Source organism: Etheostoma spectabile, unplaced genomic scaffold (assembly GCF_008692095.1).
Source record: "Etheostoma spectabile isolate EspeVRDwgs_2016 unplaced genomic scaffold, UIUC_Espe_1.0 scaffold00003242, whole genome shotgun sequence".
In the NCBI taxonomy this organism is placed as follows: domain Eukaryota; kingdom Metazoa; phylum Chordata; class Actinopteri; order Perciformes; family Percidae; genus Etheostoma; species Etheostoma spectabile.
In genome coordinates this window covers 195,905-216,015 of record NW_022603012.1, presented here as the reverse complement: position 1 = coordinate 216,015, position 20,111 = coordinate 195,905, and the positions used below count along the sequence as shown (strand labels likewise).

Below are 20,111 nucleotides of genomic sequence, written 5' to 3'. Positions count from 1 at the left end.
TCATAACATGGTTGACATTCCGTTTTTATTTTTTAAATATTAATTTATCTGAATCATTGTCATTATAAATGATTTTGATGAATTAGTATTTAAAAAATACATTATAAGTTCTGGTACCGATCGGGAAATGCCTAATATTGGCCGATAATATCGGCCCACTTTTGCTCTAAAATAGACTGACATACTTTCCCCATCACTATGGTACTTTTACATTTAATCAATACATTTGCATAGTATGTCCTGTAGATTAACAGACATTCCAACAGACATTCCAACATGGTTGAATCACCAACACGACTCAAACCTTCTCTTACTACAGGCTACAGGGTGTGGTTAAGGCATGCAGCAATATTGCATGCCTAACACTGAACAACCTGACTACACTGTATCAGGCTAGAGTGCTTAAAGGGTAAATGTTCCTATGTTTTTGTGTCTAAGTGACTGATGGGAACAGCAATCTTTGAAATTGGTCCAGTATTAAAGTAAGTTAATGTAATACTGACAGTTAGTGTTTATGTAATGTTACTTGATGCTTGTCTCATATAACCAGACATACTTTACAGCACAGCAAAGTAGCTAACGTAAAAAGCTGGTTATATTGATAGTCATAAAAGTCCGTGCTCACGCGGAGCTCTGTACCCTTCTGACGTGCACAATTTTTCGGCTTAGAATTAAGCTAGGAACCACTTAAAACAGAACAACCTTGCCATCCTCTCCTCACCACTTGCCGGACAGACACACTCCCTTGGCTTAAAATTACGGTGAGAACCGCTAAAACTAACAAAACCGTACCATCGTCTCCACCCAACTGAACACACTTTATTGAGAATTATTTAGAATTACGGCAACAATCGCTAAACACACTGCAAACTCACGGACCTCTCTTTGCAATTTACAGCCCCCTTTCTTGTCTTAAAATAACTCACCGTTGTGCGTTATATTAAAGCAGAATTCCGGTCAATTCCAACACGTAGCTCTGTTGGTTGTAAATTTGGAGAGCTGTCAGTAGAGAGAAAAACGAAAACAATTGGTGCTGCCTACACCTACACATTTTTCTCTCCACTGACAGCACTCCAAATACACAAACAGAGCTATGTGTTGGAATCAACTTGAATTCTCCTTTTTTAAGGTGCGCAAATGCCCATTAACGTAACACAATAGTAGGCTTGATTGCTGCTGCCGACTGCAGTGGTCTTGCTTAATACTAGACCAATTTCAAAGATTGTTGTTCCCATCAGTGACTAAGACACCAAAACATGGGAAAATAGGGTACCGGTTAAAAATATAAATTAAAATAATATAAATAACAATTTCAGGAAAAAAAGTTACTGCTCTGTTAAGTCGATTAAATACGAATACAATGTTATCGTTTCACTGGGGACTCAGGTGGATGCAGAGACTTGTTAGCAACTTATCCAGAATAATATTAACATTTGAACAGCCTCACAGCCTCTACAAATGTATTTCAAAAACAAAAGGTTAGTATGATGCCGCCTGTACTTGCTGCTTTCCCTCTGGATCTAATTGTCTTGTTCTCTCTCTAGCGTTTGCTGTAACATTCTTTATCCAGAGACTCTTGGACAACAAAGTTTAATAACACACAAACTAACACTGCTGCCAACCCTGTACATACACTTGGTGTCATCTAGTGTAAATCTACTGTATTTAAAATTTTAAATGATTACAACATATCTTAAAATGTAACACAGCAGGTTTGCTTTGTAATGTATTTCAAGAATAAAACTCAAATGCTGATTTAAAAAGAAAAAAAGTTTGAAAGCAGGCTTTGACGCATGCACAGTATTAATGAGTCCTGGTAGTCAGATGTCTAAGGCATAAACAGACAGAGGTTATGGGCGACTATTTCTGTAGAGGTGTATGTGGGAGCAGCCAGGTGCCTCATGCACGTGATTCAATGAGGACTCACACACAGAACATTGGAAGATGCAGATTTTTGATGCTTTCAAATGGCTGCAGGGATTTAATGAACTGAAGGAAAAGCTGAGAACAACACATACTGTAAAAATCCCTTATAAACTTTACAGATAGATCTGATCCGACTGATCTACAGACGTTTTCTGCTTTAATCACATTCAACTTTTAAATTAGTTTATTTTTAGGTATTCTACTGATGTTTGGGATTTGCTGCAAGACATGGTTCTGAGACGTCTATTCAACTTCTGACTCAGTTTCCGCCAGATACCAACAACTCTGTTTGCGCTGCCTTATTTAAATGAACCTTCCACCTGTTTGTGCATCTCATACACCAATGCACTGTAAATCTGGTACTAGTACCACACAGGTTGGCAAAGCTTTTTTTAACGGTCAAGAGATCTAATATACAAGGCCTGCGCTGGTTATTGCACCGCCATGAAAGAAGGGCACTATTTTCTTGATATGTCATAAATAGTATAAAATATCCACCACAATTTCCTAAAGCCCAGATTTAAGTCTTCAAATGTCCAACCGTCTAAAACTAGGGCTGTCAAAATGATCATGTTAGTAACGAGTTAACACAAATTCCTTTTAACCCTATAGCTTTTTTTTAACGCACACATTCTGAGATTTCACTCCGTAGTTTAGATAATCAGGAAGCTGCAGCAGTACTTTGTCAAGTCTTTGGAAGTCTTTGGGGCAAAGAGTCTCAACATAAATTGTTTTGTAAGATGATTAATGTGGTAGGAAATGAGAATAAATTAGTTTCATATTTGACAGCTGACAAATCCCTTGACTGATGATATATCTTGCTCAAATGTCAAAACTCATGTCAATCAGTAAAGGAAAATAGAGGAAAGAAACTGTTCACTAATGAAATCATAGAAAACTTCTATGGTGGTAATGATGCTTTTGTGTTGTTTTTTTGGTTCAGAAATTTGACTATGACAGCAGCACAGTGAGGAAGCGTTTCTTCCGTGAGGCTCTCCTCCAGATCTTCATCCCCTACATGCTGAAGCAGCTCAGCCCTTCCTGTGCATCCGTGAGTCTTAGAGCATCCAAATGTTTGACAAAACTCCTACTCAAAAAGCTATATTACAAAATTTCATTTCAGACATTTATTAACTATTTTATCATATATAACCATCAGTTATAGGTTTGTTTTTAAAAGAGATTTGAGGACCAAATTATCTCTTTATATATTGTTCTAGGAAAAAGGTGGATGTTGCTGTATGGAAATCTGAGTTTGTTCTGAACATTTTAATATGAAACCTATGGGGAACAGTTTTATGCAAAAACCCTTACAAAGCACATTTTAAAATTATTTGTGAAAAGGCCCTTAGACTTCAGAGGGTTAAAACAAATATTAAATTCAGATGTTAAAAGGTTTTGACTATTGTTATGAACACCAGGAGCTGCCGCGCTTCCAGGAGTTGATCTTTGAGGACTTTTCCCGTTTCATTCTGGTGGAGAACATCTTTGAAGAGGTGGTGCTGCACTCTGTGATGAAGGACATCACGATGGGTCAGTTTTCTACAGTGTTATTTTTCCTGTCTAGCGCTTTTCTAGTCTTAACAACTACTCAAAGAGCTTTTTACATAGTACAGGAAAGATTCACAGTTCACACCCATTCATACACTGTGGCCGGGGCTGCCGTACAAGGTGCCACCTGCTCATCAGATAAACACTCACACACATTTACACTCCGATGACACAGCATCGGGGGAAACTCGGCTTCAGTGTCTTGCCCAAGGACACTTCGACATGGGACTGCAGGGCCAGTTGGGAGGCGACCACTGAGCCACAGCCGCCCATCATACATTTTACCAATAATAAACAAATTCTTGACTATACAAAAAGCTTAAAAAAATAAAAACATACCAAATGTACAAATATACAGAAGCAGTTACTTTTTGGTTTAAGACATGGCAAAACAAGTTGGGTTCACTCTGCGCAATGCACAAGAGTGTATTGCACATTTGAATGGAAATCAAAATCAAAACCCCACCATCTGCTTGTGGGTGAATATTTGTGGGTCTGTTTGTTCATGTCCCACTCTGCGCTATCCAGACAATGACATGATTTCCTGGAAAACCGATTTCTCATTTGATAGCCTGTTGTCATCATGCATTTGTGATTGGCTCAGCTGTTTTACCAGATAACGGGAGCGAGTCCTTGCAGCGGCCCTTATTCAAATCTGACCCCCGTGGCCTTTTGCTGAAAGTCGTCCCCCCCTCTCTTTCCCCTTTCCTGTCTTCAAGCAATCCAATCAGTTAAAGGCCACAAAAGCCAAAAAAACAAAACGGATAAGTCTTTTCCAGGAAATTTTCTGAAAAAATATAGTTACATTATAAGTTCCTTTTTCACGAAACTACAGGACCCCTGAAGAACAGATGATCACAAATCTAGTTCAAATCATCATCTAGGTCAAAGTTTTGCACTTCATACTGTTAATTTAGGACACTCTTTTTTTCTTTATCACTCATCATGCATATTTTGACCTCTTCTTTCTGTAGCTGTGAAGGAGGCAGCGGTCCAGAGGAGACACAACCTGTACAGAGACAGCATTGTCCTCAGCAACAGCGACCCCAGCCTGCACCTCCTTGGAGAAAACCCCTCCATCGACTGGGCCGGGGAGTACGTAGGAACCCAGGAAGAGGTGGATGGAGCAGAGAAGGACAGTGAGTGTGGCGGTAAGGATGAAGGCGGGGCGCCCCAGAAGAGAAGGAGGATGAAGCAGGTGGTGTCCATGATCCAGGAGGAAGGCTCACCAGTCCTGCCCGAGTCATGCATGGAGGTGCCTCGTGTCAATGACATCCCAGAAGAGGAGGAAGAGGAGGAGGAGGATGGAGATGGGAAAGAGAACTCAGATGGTAAAGGTTCTGCTGACCAAAATGGATCTGCAAGTCCCAGAGCTTCAGAGAACCCTCCCGACTTGTCAGATGTCTTGAAGGAAGAGGAAGCCAAGTCAGAGGAACAGGGTAAAGAAGAAGTCCCACAAAAGGTTGAATCTGCTCCAAAAAGTGCTTCAATTGTGGAAGAGAAGGGTAAGGGAGGGGACAACATGCCGATGGTGGAGGAACATCTGCGCTCTGACCTGGAGGTGTCCAAGGAAACACTGCCATTGCCACCGCCACCTGAGGAAATCCCATCTGGAGCTACAGAAACTGCTCTAGAGGGCCTCCCAGAGGCAACATCTGACTTCCCTTTGCCTCCACATGACGACAGTGGCTTCCAGTCTCCCACCAATGAAGGGGGAGAGGTAGAGAATGAAGAGGAGGATGTGGCCCCTAGCACAGTGGCCCCTCAGCCCTCAGAGGAGCACCCTGATGTGAGGGAGACTAGTGTTACTGCAGAGACCAAAACCGGTGACTCTTGAGACAAGTAATTAAATGATTTTCATTTATTAGACCTAAACAGACTTCTGCTCTGTTTTTATTTTTATTATTTCTCTCTTTTTTTGACAGAGATTAAAACGCACGACGCATGTTTTAACCAAATCTGTTTTAGGCACAGTAATCATTTAGCAGATTTCTTTTGAATCGAGCTGGGCTCAGGTGCTCCTGGTCATATTGTTAGATGTTATTTTTCTGTATCATTTCCACAACTTTGCATCTGACAGGAAATTCTCAGCAAATATTGAGCTTTCAAACCACATAGGTTTCATGGTTTCTTTTCTTTTCGCCTGGTATTAATGTAAGCACAGTGGACGTCCTTAAGTCCGTAATGGTGTGTTTTAAGCATGATGAGTTGAAAGAACACCCCGGTTGAGGTGCCTTTAGGGAAATGCATATACATTTATTTAGCTATCTTGTTTAACTACTGTGATGCCTTCAATAACCTTCAGCAATTATTATTAATTTTTTTTTATTATTTTACATTTGTTGGTCTATATACAGTTATTAGAAGGTTACTTATTGTTTATTAGAAATTACTTTCCAGAATGTGGGAAAGTCTTTAATTTGATTTTCTTTTCCATCTCAAACTTGCATTACAATTCATGAAATTGTCTCTATGTACACATTGACATCTTACAACTTGCCTATTTCTTTTGTGTTGGTAAGAATAACACTATTTTATAAAAGTTTATCCCTTAACAAAGTAAGCTTATGTATATTATGTATAAATACTTCTATGGACCAGTGAACTATACCAGACTGTTCTTTTACATAATTTGATATAATTTTATAAGTGCCTTAGCTGATCTCTCCACCTCCTATCTATTTATTTTGTAACCCAACCCTTCTTTTTTGAACAATGTACTTTTTAGATTTATTTTACTATTGCATGATGCAAATGACTGTTATTGATAATAAATAATTATCCATAAATTATCATCATTTTGTTATGTCTTTATTATAAATACACACACTGGGCACCTGGTTAGCTCAGTTGGTAGAGCGGGCGTCCATATACAGTATACAGGTTTACTCATCGACGCAGCGGGCCCTGGTTCGACTCCAACTTGCAGCCCTTTGCTGTATGTCATTCCCTCTTTTTCCCCTTTCATTTCTTTAGCTGGCCTAAAAATCCCCCAAAAAATAATCTTAAAAAAAGAAAGAAAAAAAATACAAACACACACTACTTTTGTGAACTGAGAGACAAACTCTCTTAACCCTTGTGTTGTCTACGGGTCAAAATAACATGGATAATTCCATATAGCGGGCTTTGCAAGTATAACAAAAGATCTCTACTTTCATTGAATTTCGGTTATTTCATTCAATGTTTTAAAACGATATCCATTTGCCTATACAAGTATATATACTCTGTGATTATTCTTCCTTTTTATATTATATTGTCTAAATAATCAATTCCGCCTTTGTTTTTTATTAATCAAGCATTAGGTAATTTCCTATAAATGAGGCTTATTTACCATGAATTCCAAACTTAAGTGTAAAACTAGTGGAAATAAGTTTGTTAGTGATGTTTATACTGTACATGGTAGTGAAAAGAAGCGTTAAACATCAAACAAGTGTAGAAAAAAAAAAGAAAAAAAAGTCAAAAAGTGTTGATTTTCAGTTCTGACCGGGGAAGACCCCCGTGCATGGTCCTTATCTGATATTTATCTTTTTGCTGTGTAAGATCTTTCTGTTGTGAAATATCTTTCTGTTGTTTAATTGGGTCAAATAAACAGATGTTAAAATGTAAGGTTTTAGTGTAAAATAAATAACTTATGACAAGGAAGACATCATTCAACTTTAGTTTTAGGCGCAGAGAACTCTGGTTAAAGCTAAAGTGCGTAGTTTCTGTCATCCCCATAAGGAAAACTAAGTCATGACCACAAAACACAAGCCTTACATGATCACGGACAGACCCCACCCTCTCCACACAGTTGTTGGCCAAGGAGGATACGGAGGAGAAATATGGTAATGTACACTAAAAACATAAATATAAGTATACGAACATTTCCACCTGATAGCAAGTAAAAAGGTAATAAAATGGATATGCTAATTTAATCGTTAATAATTCTCATATCCCTGCGCGATTTGTATAAAATGTTACGTTAATATCAACCATGAAGTTAAAACCTGAGCCCACAGTGACACTAAGCCCAAGCCAATAATGTGCATTAAGATGTGTCAGTAAAAATGTGCAGGCTTTTGGGATAATGCATTAATTAAATGAATTAACTAATGTAATTAGTTAATTCATTTATTCTAACATTGCACAGTACAGTCTACTTTTAATGCAGCACTTCTGATCAAAAGTTTAAAGATTTTAATTATAACATGCAGGCTTGTTGTACTTTTATTTTAGATATGAGACTAAGGCTTACTTTTTTCCTCCAATAGCAACATGCCATCTTATTGGATTCTGCAGCGTAAAGCTAAAAAGAGAGTTGACATAAATTTTGAGTTTGTCAGTTTAGAGGACAAGACAAGCTCATTCATTGGTCGAAGCAGTCTCTTCATCAAGAACCAGCAACAGTGTGGACATATACAGGAACTGCTAAACACTAGCTGAAGTTTAAAGAGCTGAGGTGTGAAGACTTTGATCTGAGTAGTGATGTCTTCTTTGATGTCCATGAGTCATTTGATTAAAAGTGTGATTCTGGAACCTCTGATGGCAAAGACTGTGACCAGCTGCAAAGTAGTTTGGCAAACTGAGAAAGCAGCTTTAAATGATCTGTTTTATTGCTCCTGGCATATCATAGCTCTGTACTAAGAGATTCCAGGGCATGTACAAAACTTCCAGAGTGATCCTGTTGTCCTGAGGCTGTTCTGTCGTACAACAAAAAACTCCTCCATGTGTGATTATCTGGAGGACTTTGTTAGTGAAATTATTCAGAGAGTGGTTTTCTCACAATAAGACTGAAGTTATTCACAGTGTTATTATTTTATTATTATTATATAAATACAGCACATTATCATCATCAAGGGGAACGAATTGGAGTATTAAAAGTTACATTCCAGCATTAGTTAAACAGGAAACTGACAACTGAAATTTATTCTGAAATTTGATCCCAAAAAAAAATTATTTGTCAAATAACAGTTTGGTAATGTTCACAATAAAAATCCTGGAGATTTTTAATGTGTTTCCGTGCCAGGATGCAGCAGAAAAAGAGTACAAGGAGGTGAAATACTACTTTATTGAGGGTATGGAGACTGCTATGGTCAAAGGGATATAGAGAAAACGGTCTCAGTTATGTATTATTATTATTGATGTAAGAAGCATTTTACTGTTGCAGTTGGTTAAGGTGGAGCTAATTTTTAAATACAGTAGTTCCATGTACAATAATGCCCCTGCTGTAAAGATCATGTGTTTCTCTATACAATCAAAATTTCTAAATAACTTGTAACTAAAGCTGTTAGATAAATGTCCTGGGTAGAAATGTACTGGTAGGCCTACCACAAATGTGTACAACATTAGCTAGGCTATACCAAAGGACCTACAGTGTCTACATTTTATTGTTTAAAAAAAAGTTATGTTTGGAACTTTTATTTAAGTCCCAAGTCCCAACTGTAAATTCTAAAGCTGTTGGGTGAGTTGTTGGAATATAAAATATGTGTGTGACTGTCAAAACCCTCCTAAACCTGATACAAAAATACAATCGAAAATCTGCTGCGTGACGGGGGGAACTTAGGGTAAATTAGTTCTGTTTAGTGCTGTATGGACGACCACTCGGGTTTGGTTTTAGCATTGGTAATTTATTTGATCTTTAGCAGAACCTGAAGGCAGCACGGAGGGAGCGTAGCGTGTTGACGTCACACCTACGTGCCTCTGCTGTAGCTCAGCAAAAGTAACCACAAGAATCAGAGACGGTTTAACGGTGTGCATCCATGTTGCACGTTCGCGGTGGAGAGCAGGCACCCTGCGGCAAACACACTGGAGGGGACGAATGACCACTGCTTCCTGCATTCTCTCCTAAATTGTTTTGGTTTCCATACAGTTTTTGTTATCTTTTTACTAGTCCTGTTCTACCTCAGCACCAGGGGGATGGGGGAATGATTAGCACCGACTCTCCTCCGCCGCCGCCGCCGCCTCCTCCTCCTCCTCCTGCTCCTCCTTCGGTAGGTCCCCGTGTCCCCTGTCAGTCGTCGAAGTTCTGTCTAGGATGTGGGCCCCGCTGCTCGACCAGGCTGCGGTGTTTGCGGCCCTGTTGGCGCTCAGCACCTGCTTGACAGGTAAGAAGCTGCTGCTACCTGCCATTCATACCGAGGGTTGTGTTGTGAAGCAGCAATGGGCCTCCAGGACTGTCGTACATCACTCTTCACCCTTACCGTTTCTAATATGCACGGTACACCATCCACAAATAAAATGATGATAATTTGCTGTAATATAGGATTGTACAGTATCTCTTTGATGCTTGATCAGGTGTTTATAGTGACCTTAGTACTCATTCATCCTCAGTGGCATGGCTGTATTTTATAGGCTTGGTTTCTGTATTATCTTAGGCACCTTCAGTGTGTCTATGCCACCTGATTAATTATCCTATGGTTATACAGTGTATTTCAGTGGGGTTCAGTCTTATGGTAATCAACACAGTGAGTGACCCTTATTGACCTATCATGCCTGCTTGTATTTTTTTTTATATCTCTTGTAATGAGGATTATTGTATAATATTTTGATAGAAAGGTAAAATGTTGCCAAATTTGTATATGATGTCTAAATTTCTTACAGGATTTAGAACTGTATCGACTTGGCAATACATCAAATTGTAAGACACCAACTTAATTAAAACTTAGCCAAATAATTAATGAATTGAGAAAATAATCAACAAATTAATGATTATAAAATAGTTGAAGCCTATAACTGTTTTTATTATTTTTCAACAAAGAATGGAGGCTATTAAAGATGCTCAGTGTAGGCTAAATTAATTAAAGAGTGTTTTGTGAAATCTTTAGACAGGATCGCGGGGTGGTCGGCTACAAGCAGATAATCTTCAAAGACTGTTTTCTGCTAGAGTAGAGTGCTCGTCTACTCCGCCACAGAGCACAGCAAGACAGCGAGCACATGCTCACACTGTCAACGCACACTGCAAAGTAAACACTACTTTTACAGACACTAAATGCAAAGTGAACACTACTCTGCGAACAAACTCTCAGACGCTGTTCTGCTAGAATAATGTGTCTCTTTATTCCCCACAGAATACAGCAAAGCAAATGGCATGCACATGCCCTCAATACGTGATGCAAAGTAAACACTACTTCCAGAGCTCTTACCTTGACACAGGACTGGAGAGCCTTCAGTCCGGCAGAGCTGGCATCAACGTGGCTGGACGTCTCGTACGCGACTCACAGCAGGCTCTGTCAGACCGAGGGATTCCTCTGTCTTTTATTCTCTTAACAAACAAGGGATTGTGTGCGAGCGAAGAGGGCCAGTCTTCGCTCCCAGCCGATCCCCTGGTGAGTCTGGCGCACCTGCCCGGAAACCATGTTTCAAAAACAGGAGCGCCGTTCTCAAAACATGACCAAAACAAGTTGTAACTTCTCAAAACATGAGCTCGATACGTGACCAAAACAGGTTATATAATTGATAAATGAAACACAAAACAATTATACAATTGTTAAATTAAACACAAAACAATAATAATGGTTATGCAACAGTGAATCAACAAGTTATACGTGTGACCCACTTAGCTGTTGTCAAGGATCATAATGCAAAATAAACTTTTTCCTCCACAAAGAGATGTATTAAAATTAAGGTTGAAAATTAGTTTATTTTTAGCTGTGCTATGTGTAGGGTAGAGAGTGTTGCATGTCTGTTAATCATAACATATTCCATAATAACTCACTGAAGTGTGCTAATGTTCACTCATATGGTGAGATGTCTTGCGTTTTTTTTTTTTTTTCTAGTGTTATGGTACCCTCCAGCCTTATTAGTGCTGAAAGGTTTAGTCGCTTCATTTATTAGTAAAACCCTTCTTTGGTTCCAGCTCCTCAAATGTTGTAAACCGTTGGAAAAGGAATATCTATGGGGTTTGTGACTGATGGTCGGAAAAATAACTCATTTTAAAGACTGTACTTTGTGCTTTCCTAATGCCCATTTTCCGCCTTATAGACTAAATGATTACCCGTGAACAAATAACTGATGGATTAATCTAAGGCTGCAAGCCTGCAACTAACAATTATTATATTCTAAATCTGCCAGTTATATTCTTAAATAATCAATTCAATTGTTTAGTCCATAAAATGTCAGAAAATAGTAAAATGTCTATAACAACTTCTAATAGCCCAAGGTGATGTCTTCAAGTTGCTTGTTTTATTTTATACTTTATACTGAATGATTAAAAAATTAGGTTCTTCCTGCGAATCCATGTAAAGAATAATTTTATTTTATAGCCATACATAAGAGTACATTCTTAAACATAGTTGAAGATCATTGAGAGCTGACTATGAGGTTGAGTTGCATTATATTTACATTCAGCCCCGTTGCCAGCCTTTTTTGTACTGTATTTCGTGAATATCATGAAACTATTAGTGAATAGTGTGTTTACCCTGATGAGAAAAAGGACTACCATAATGCTTCAGTATACAGTAGGTCAGTATGATTCTGTGTTTATATCACAGCCAATAAGGCCATGGAATGAAAATATATTCGTAGGAACATTTCGCACAGTCTGTTTGTAGGAAATACTCAAGTTCCAAAGATATAGATATATTGGTGATTTTTAAATTATAATTATTTATATATAAATATTTATAAATATACAACATAAATTATTTAGACACCTTTTTTCATTTTCTTTTAGAGTTGTATTGTCTGTCAGTGCAGTCATGTGCTCCCCAGTGACGCATGCTTTTGTGCCTGTCTGAGAGACAAAGCAGAAATCGCATTAGGCTGTGAGGCTGAAATAGAGGATTCAGTGCCAGCAAAACGGATAGGGCAAGATTTTTTCAGGCTGTGTTTATGGGTATACTGGGATGTCATAGTCTTAGCTATCATAGCAGAGGTGTTGGCTGTGTTCTGGTTGTCTTCAGAAACACATTCCTGCTGTCAGAGCTGAAGAGCTCTCCGTCACTGACCTAAACTGAATTGAAACATTAGCGACCCCATGTAATGTCACACAGTTTTTTCTAAGATTCATACACACCCCTCCACTATTTTATTCAGCATAAAAACAGCAGAGCTGTAACATCAGTTGTATCATTGTTGTGACACAAACAACCACAAATTAAAGTGAATTTACTCTCTTGATAGCCCACCACAAATCCATTATCAGTCTCCACTGAAACAGGGATACATTCTTTGATACAGGGTGACACATCCTGATCATTAACTGACAGGCAAAGCTTCTGAATACAATGTTCCATCTTGGGCTGGGCGATATGGCAAAAATCAATCTCTATCCCATACATTATAGGTAGGGGTGGAACGGTACACAGAAGTCACGGTTTGGTTTGTATCTCGGTTCAGACGTCACGGTTCAGTATAATTTCGGTACAATGGAGGGAAAAGCAAAACAAAAATGCAGAAGGTATTTTTTGTAATTGTTTCGCAGTCTGTACCACCCAGTGTCATACAGTCTTTCCCGTAAGCTAGCTATAACAGCCTGAAGTGTGTAAAGTAAGATGTAAACAGTAAACAATAAGTACCCCACATCATCTCCAGACTCCATCTGTAATTTGGAAACAAAATAAGACAATCGGCTATAAAATACAGCATCTCTGTTCTCTGCAAAGACAAACTAAATTACCTGATTAATCGCAAGTTTTCCCAAACTCTTCGCCACCACTCACCATACTCGTCCTTAGTGCTGCTATCTCTGACTCACTAAAACTGCAAACATAGGCAGAGCTTGGTTACATACAGCGCGCCATTAGTACGAATTAGGGCTGTAATCTCCCATTTGACTAGTGGATTTATTGGTCGATACGTTCTGGCTCGACCAAAATTCTGATTGGTCGATTTTTTGCCGTGTTAATTTCATCAGGTGGAAGCATAGACCGTCACGATACTAATTACTAATGGGGGTGTTGTCAGAGCACCCTTGTTTCACAGGCAACAGTCTGTCTTCAGAACACCCCCCCCTTGATTTGTTTTGTTTTGAGCTAGAAAGCCTTGGTTTAGTGGTCTGCTGAATTTTTATTTAATTGTGAGTGTTTCATTTACAGTCAGTCCTCCTCTACCATGTCGAAGAGATCGGCAGTGTGGCACCATTTTACAAAAATAGATAACGGAAAAAAGTCGAATGCAAAGTTTGCAAGTAACAGTTTGCATATCACAGCTTGACTGCAAACATATCACCTAAAAACGGTAAGCTAACTTGTCTGCGTTAGGTTGCCCTGTCTGTTTTGAGTAGGCTATATGAACATATCAGAATTGGCATAATTTATAGTCTAATAATCGTTTTATAACTATAGGCGCACCCACCCGCAACCACGGTAGCGTTCCCCAGACACACCCATACCACGCTGGATGTTAAGCCTCTATCAAACGCAAAAATAATATCACGGAAAGGAATTTTCGACTTTATTGCTCAGGATATGAGGCCCATTGCTGTTATGGAGGGCTGAGGTTTTAAGAACTTGTTAAAATACAGCGCCAGCACGCCACACCATCATGCATGGACTAACTGGAAAATGTGAGGGACTTTTTTTTCCGCCCCTCCGCCCTGTGGTCTCTGTGATGTGATCGGGCTGCTCCGTATTTTGGTGAATCAGGAAGCGATGCTGCAGTTACATTGTGGAAAGTGTTGCCAAATTGCATGCATGCAAGCATGCAATACTTGCAAGGTTGAAGTGCAAGTAGGACGCCATGGCAAATCCTTCAACACCGTCAGTTTGATAATTCATATCAACAACCACCATCCGGAAATTCACAAATAATATGAGCAAGCTACTAGCAAGCAGCCTAAACATACACAGCAGCAGCTGCAGCCCACACGCTAGAGAGCTAGAAAGTGCGGCTGAAAGAGAGAAACGTAGCAGTGCAGTCTGTGTACATCTGTCGGTGGATAAATGCTACTACTTCTCGAAACACAAGCCAAGTTCCCATGTCTTTCATGCTAGCTGCTGGTTAAAGAAAGTGAAAGGTTTAGGTTTAGCCCAAAACAAGGTTTAGCCACAGAGCAATCAACTTCAGCTCAAGCTCAGTAAGTAAAGATAGGCTGGCTCCGAAAAACAACGTTCAAGTTCTTACCTTGCTTTACACAATTGATATCACTAAGCGCAAATGACAATTGGGGGGCCACACACAGGGGGCCAATCAGACTATAGGGTGTGCAGGTGCCAACACTAGCAACCCGTTAGATTGTTTGTAAATGTTAGGCAAGCTACTTGGAAAATTTATTGAGCTAACCTACCAGTTATCCTACATTAAATTAACTTACAATGCTTATTAAACTGAAGCTAACATTAGCATTGTATGTGCAAATGCTTGTAGCGATGTAAGATGTCACAGTGTCAGTTAGTTCATCCAGATCTGTAGCTGCATTACATCTTACTCTACTGTCTCAACAGTCAGAGTGGAAAACCCCCACAGCAGACTAGCTCTCCAGAGCTGCAATGATGCAGCCAATCGATTTTTCTGACATGTTATTGAGACATGAAGCATTAGCTAGCATTAATGTCAGTTCAAATAATACTCCCCAACAATTTATTACAGTTAGTGCTTGACACAGTTATAATTTATAGAAAATAGTTTAATTTCAACTCTGTTCAGGACGAATGGTACATTATTTTAATAAATGTAAGGATACCAATAGTTTTGGCCAAGTCTGTGTAGTTTTAGCTCTTTTTTTGTCTTATGTTCTGGAAATGAACCGAGTGCAGCTACTTCACCTGAGACACACAATATCTGTGGTCTATACTGTGTGTGAGAAACAGGGCAGCATATTGTCCCAGTGCATTCTGCTTTCCATCATACAGTTGTAAAGCTTTGCATAGATTACCCACTGCTGTTGTAGTCTCCAAGGGCAGGCCGATTTGTGTATGAATGAGGTGTACAGTTTGATAGCAGTCGTGGCATTATTCATAGTGCAGCAAGGGTCATTACATAAACACATGCCCCACATTACTGTTAAAATAGTTTTATAGTAAAAAGTACTGAATCATTTCATCAAATATAATATCAAATTCATGAAATATTTATGCCTTTTTGAAAATAACTTAAATTCTTTAAAAAAATAATAAATAGCTGTGAATTAGCTAGTTACAATTCTCCAAATGTAAACTCATTAATTGTATGCCCTGACCACAGTTTTAAATTATTTTTTAAAAGATAGGCTACATCGTATCAAGTGTGAAATAACTCCCATATTTTGGGTGAATATAAGGCCATATTGTAATTTCTTTGGTCAAAATAAAATAATTAATTTAAAATGTAATAACACTAACTTATTTCACCAGTTAATTGGGAACAAACTGTTTTAGTTTAGCTTTAGTGCGTAACTTCCATCACATTCAAGCCATTGCCAAATGAGTTGCTACAAAGCTCATTAAGACTATCGGCTCCACACACCTCTCTCTGGATTTCTCAGTATGACTATGTTCAAGATTGTGTTGTCGGACAACTTTTGCGGGCAGAAACTTGAGTGAAGATAATGACCTCTTCTGAAGAGTCCAACATGATCATGTTTTTTTAATCCTCTGTATCCTCCTTGGGTACTAGCAACTGTATGGAGGAGGGCTGGGGTCTGTGCCCAATCACGGAAGGCTTGTATCTTGTGGATGCGCTGACAGTTTTGTTGTCATTACCTAGAATTCCTCATAGGGGGGGACAGAAACTACGCACTGTAGCTTTTAATCACAAAAAAACAAAGAAGCACCAGATGGCAGAAGAGTACTTTACAAAAACAGTTTGAGTTTCTACACCCGCAAAAAGCCATCAGATCCTGGAAGAGTTAACTGTATCAAAGTTTTTTCCCATTCAAATCTGTTTGTGTATAATAATAATAATAATAATAATAATTCATACTTCATTAATCCCGCAAGGGGAAAGTACAATGTTGTTATTACACACATTACACACAGGCCTGAATGACACACACATGCTCAGTACCTATACATGCACTAGTGGAGAGATGTCAGAGTGAAGGGGCTGCCCATGGAAAGGCGCCCCGAGCAGTTAGAGGTTCGGTGCCTTGCTCAAGAGCACCTTGGCAGTGCCCAGGAGGTGAACTGGCACCTCTCCAGCTACCAGTCCACCACCATACTTTGGTCCGTATGGGGACTTAAACCAGCAACCCTCTGATTCCCAACCCAACTCCCTATGGACTGATTGGCTCTAATTGAGCTCTAATTGGCTCTAATTAAGACATAAGGAGGAGGAGTCTGGACATGTAGATCATTTTTCATGTTATTTTACTCTTCCATTGTTTGAAGCATTAACAGTTTTTGTTATACTGGATGTTCTCACGCTGTCAAAAGTATGCTGGACTTTGAACAGAATATTGATCTTGAATATAACTTTTACAATAACATAAATGCTGACTTTGGCTTTTACAAAGGGCAACAGTTCATCAATAATATTAAACATAAGTACGGCATATCTTTCATTCATTTTAACAGCAGAGGTCTGTATTCAAATATTCAGATTATTAAGGAATACTTAGGGCAGTTTAATAAACCTTTACAGTAATTATTATAGCCATGTCAGAAACATAGCCAAAGTGGTGAAGGAAAATCAGTGCCAAAATGACTTGACGAATGAATTGACAGTAAAAAAAATAGCAATTCAAATCCTCTTTGACTGTGTTTAATAGTAATTTACCAGACAACAGTTGAAAAGCAGAACATAAACTTGAATATAAGTGCTGATCTCAGTTTTACCGTCCAGAGTCTGGCTGTATCGGACTCTCCCGTGACTTGTATACATGTATTTTAAGCAGTGTTGTTGATTGGGGTTGGTGAGCATTGTGGACATTGTAGTTCATCAAACTGTCAGAAATAACAAATGCATATAGATTTCTGTCAAATAAGGTAACATAGACTCCTTGCCTTTACTGTACGCAAACTGATCATGCTTATTGCCTGCATAGTCCCCCTCCCAAAGGCCCATTCTAAGGCAGGAAAAACTCGCATGGATTTTGATTTACAGGGATATGAACTTAATCATGTAAATAGAGGGAACAGATGTGTAGGGGGGTGGCTTTCTTTGATAACAAAGGTCTCACTTACAGGGTTGTTAAAAGCATATCAGTAGAGCCCTACCGATACAAATATTTGGTTATTTAAAAATCCAATATGCAAATATATATTTTTTAAAATTCAGAAACAAACAGATTTCCCTAACATTAGTTATTTATGAGTTCTCACTCAAAAAATATATGATAGTAAGTTGATTTGTTGTCACAACAGAACAGAGGAAGATCAAAATATATTAAAGTTCTGATAAGTAAAATGTATAAAAATACTAACTTATATGTTTGTATTTATATGTTATGAAACTTAAAGTCCTTTGAACAAATACACATTAACAAACAAAATCAGTGTTGCCAACAGGGACGTTGTATAGCACCCTCTAGTGGACAAACTATGGAACACCAACGATCATAACATGGGCTACAGTCCATTTTTATTTTTTAAATATTCATTTATCAGAATCATTGTTATTATAAATGATTCTGATTTAAATCGGCCATTATAAATGACGATACCGATAGATCGGTATGTCAATACCGATGGATCGGGAAAAGCCCGACCAATATCATTGTGTATCTCAATTAATAATCATACCAAATTGTGACTAATTCAGGAACAATATCGCTCTCAAATTTAGTTTGTACACTGTGCTCTCTCTGTATACTTTCTTTACTTTTTTATTTCATTCCATTTTATTTAAATCTATATCTTATTTGTATTTTTAATGATGTTAATCTGTATGTATTGTAATCTGACTCAGAGCACCCCAAACATGCTCAATAGGTGACATGTCTGGTGAGTGTGCTGGCCATGTAAGAACTGGGATGTTTTCAGCTTCCAGGAGTTGTGTACAGCTCATTGCAACATGGGGCCGTGCATTATCATGCCGTGATAGTCATGGATGAATGGCACAGCAGTGAGCCTCAGGATCTGTGACGGAGCGCATGGCTGCCGTCACGGTAGCGAGGCGCTACCTATTTACGCTCTATTATTGACCTTAAATGTTGCCTGTATATGTATAACGTGTCCATAATTTTCAAAACGTTTAAAATTTTCTGGTAAATTGTCATGCATCAAATTACCCACAGTAATCCCGTATCTTTTTTGTGCAAATATATCACCCTATACTACGGAGATTTACATGCTATAGCTATCTTGATCAATACATCATTCTGTTTAAAACCATGCCATTTACTTAAGAAACAGTACTGTTAATTATAATCACGCACCAAATATGTCTTTTGTTGCCTACATGTATGTGTAGTGTTAATAATGCGTTTATATATAATATTCCATGAATGTCTAGCTTTATAGCTAGAGGAATTTTGGCTGTGTTTAGCCTTGAGTGTCTACTCATCTGAGCCACCCCTGTATTGTACTGTGTGGGAATTGTCCAATTAGAGGGGCAAGCTGCAGGTATATATGATCTAGCAGGGCAAACTGCAGGTGTATATAATCTAGCCGCTTCTTTTGCTTAGGGAGACAGCTTGAGGAACACCTGAGGGAGCAGGACGTAAGTTTGTTAGATGCCCTCAGTGTAGTGTCTTGATTTAAGGTCAATTTAGTGAACAGTTGTATTTTTAAATTAAGGTAATTGACTCCCCAGTCTGAGCCTCTATAAATGGATGCACGCTGTACCAAGTGAGCTAACCAGGCGCCCCTTCTTATATATTTTAAACTTCATACAATAAAAAGTAAACTAAAATCAAAATAGCAATAAAAGGAAATAATAATAAAAAAAGACTGGATGTCCAGGGACTTCAAAATGCCTGTAAAAAAAATATACTATAGGAATTTTTATAAAATACAGAAGGAAAGAAGCAGAGTTAAAGTATAAGAAATATAAAAACAAATTAACTAATACAATGAGGTTATGTAAGAAGGATTATTATAATACAATTCTAGAGAATAACAAAAATAATGTGAAAGGAATATGGAATACAGTAAATAAATTTATTAAAAAAGGACAAGACAAATTAAATTACCCAGAACATGTCATGGACAATAATAGGATACAAATATGAATGATGTTGTTGATAGATTTAACAATTTCTTTGTTAATGTGGGCCATAAACTGGCTAAAGATATCTAAAGCACAGGGATGAAATACTCAGGGAAGGACCATGTGGAAAGAAACCCAAACTCAATCTTGTTTGGAACTGTAGAAAATAAAGAAATTATAGATAGTGTAAGTAAAAGTAAGAATAAAACTTGAGTTATATGATATTAATAAGTCTCTTATTTTCATTTCATAATTATTTGAATAGGGAAAGATGCTACAACATAGACATCTGTGCAAGAAATCTCCAATGTACAGAATTTATAACTATTTCTAATGCCCGTCCCTAGAAGGGCTTTTAAACAGTCATAAAAACAAACATTGCCACATTATAATACATAAAGCGCATAAACATATGTCACATCCATCTTTTTCTACTTGACACCAGCCTGAAACAAACCAGTTATCCTTGACTTATGCCTCTGTGCAGTGACTCATCCACTGATGATGTCACACCTCCTTCGTTGCCATGACAGTCGCCAAGGCAACCAGTGTCTACGTTCCTGTAGCGGTGTCAAGAACATTTCTGACAGAAAAGCTAAAGGGGTTAATATTGATAGCTGGATCTAACTACCATCCCCTGCCATAGCACA

At 38.3% G+C, this 20,111-nt stretch overlaps 2 protein-coding genes across 4 annotated transcripts in view; both read left to right on the top strand.

The window, feature by feature from the left end:
- niban2b (niban apoptosis regulator 2b) overlaps positions 1 to 6,272 on the top strand; it is a 63,473-nt gene extending 57,201 nt beyond the window's left edge. Inside the window, exons 12-14 of one of the 2 annotated variants that reach the window (XM_032507558.1) lie at positions 2,870 to 2,977; positions 3,348 to 3,459; positions 4,452 to 6,272. In XM_032507558.1, coding sequence (XP_032363449.1) covers positions 2,870 to 2,977; positions 3,348 to 3,459; positions 4,452 to 5,314 — 1,083 coding nt within the window. In that variant the 3' untranslated portion in view covers positions 5,315 to 6,272. The remainder of the gene's footprint in view (positions 1 to 2,869; positions 2,978 to 3,347; positions 3,460 to 4,451) is intronic. The other variant, XM_032507559.1, reaches the window with a different exon arrangement.
- A 2,875-nt stretch (positions 6,273 to 9,147) lies between these two features.
- Positions 9,148 to 20,111, top strand: part of npdc1b (neural proliferation, differentiation and control, 1b) — a 37,836-nt gene continuing 26,872 nt past the window's right edge. The window contains exon 1 of one of the 2 annotated variants that reach the window (XM_032507556.1): positions 9,148 to 9,560. In XM_032507556.1, the coding sequence (XP_032363447.1) occupies positions 9,491 to 9,560 (70 nt within the window). In that variant the 5' untranslated portion in view covers positions 9,148 to 9,490. The remainder of the gene's footprint in view (positions 9,561 to 20,111) is intronic. The other variant, XM_032507555.1, reaches the window with a different exon arrangement.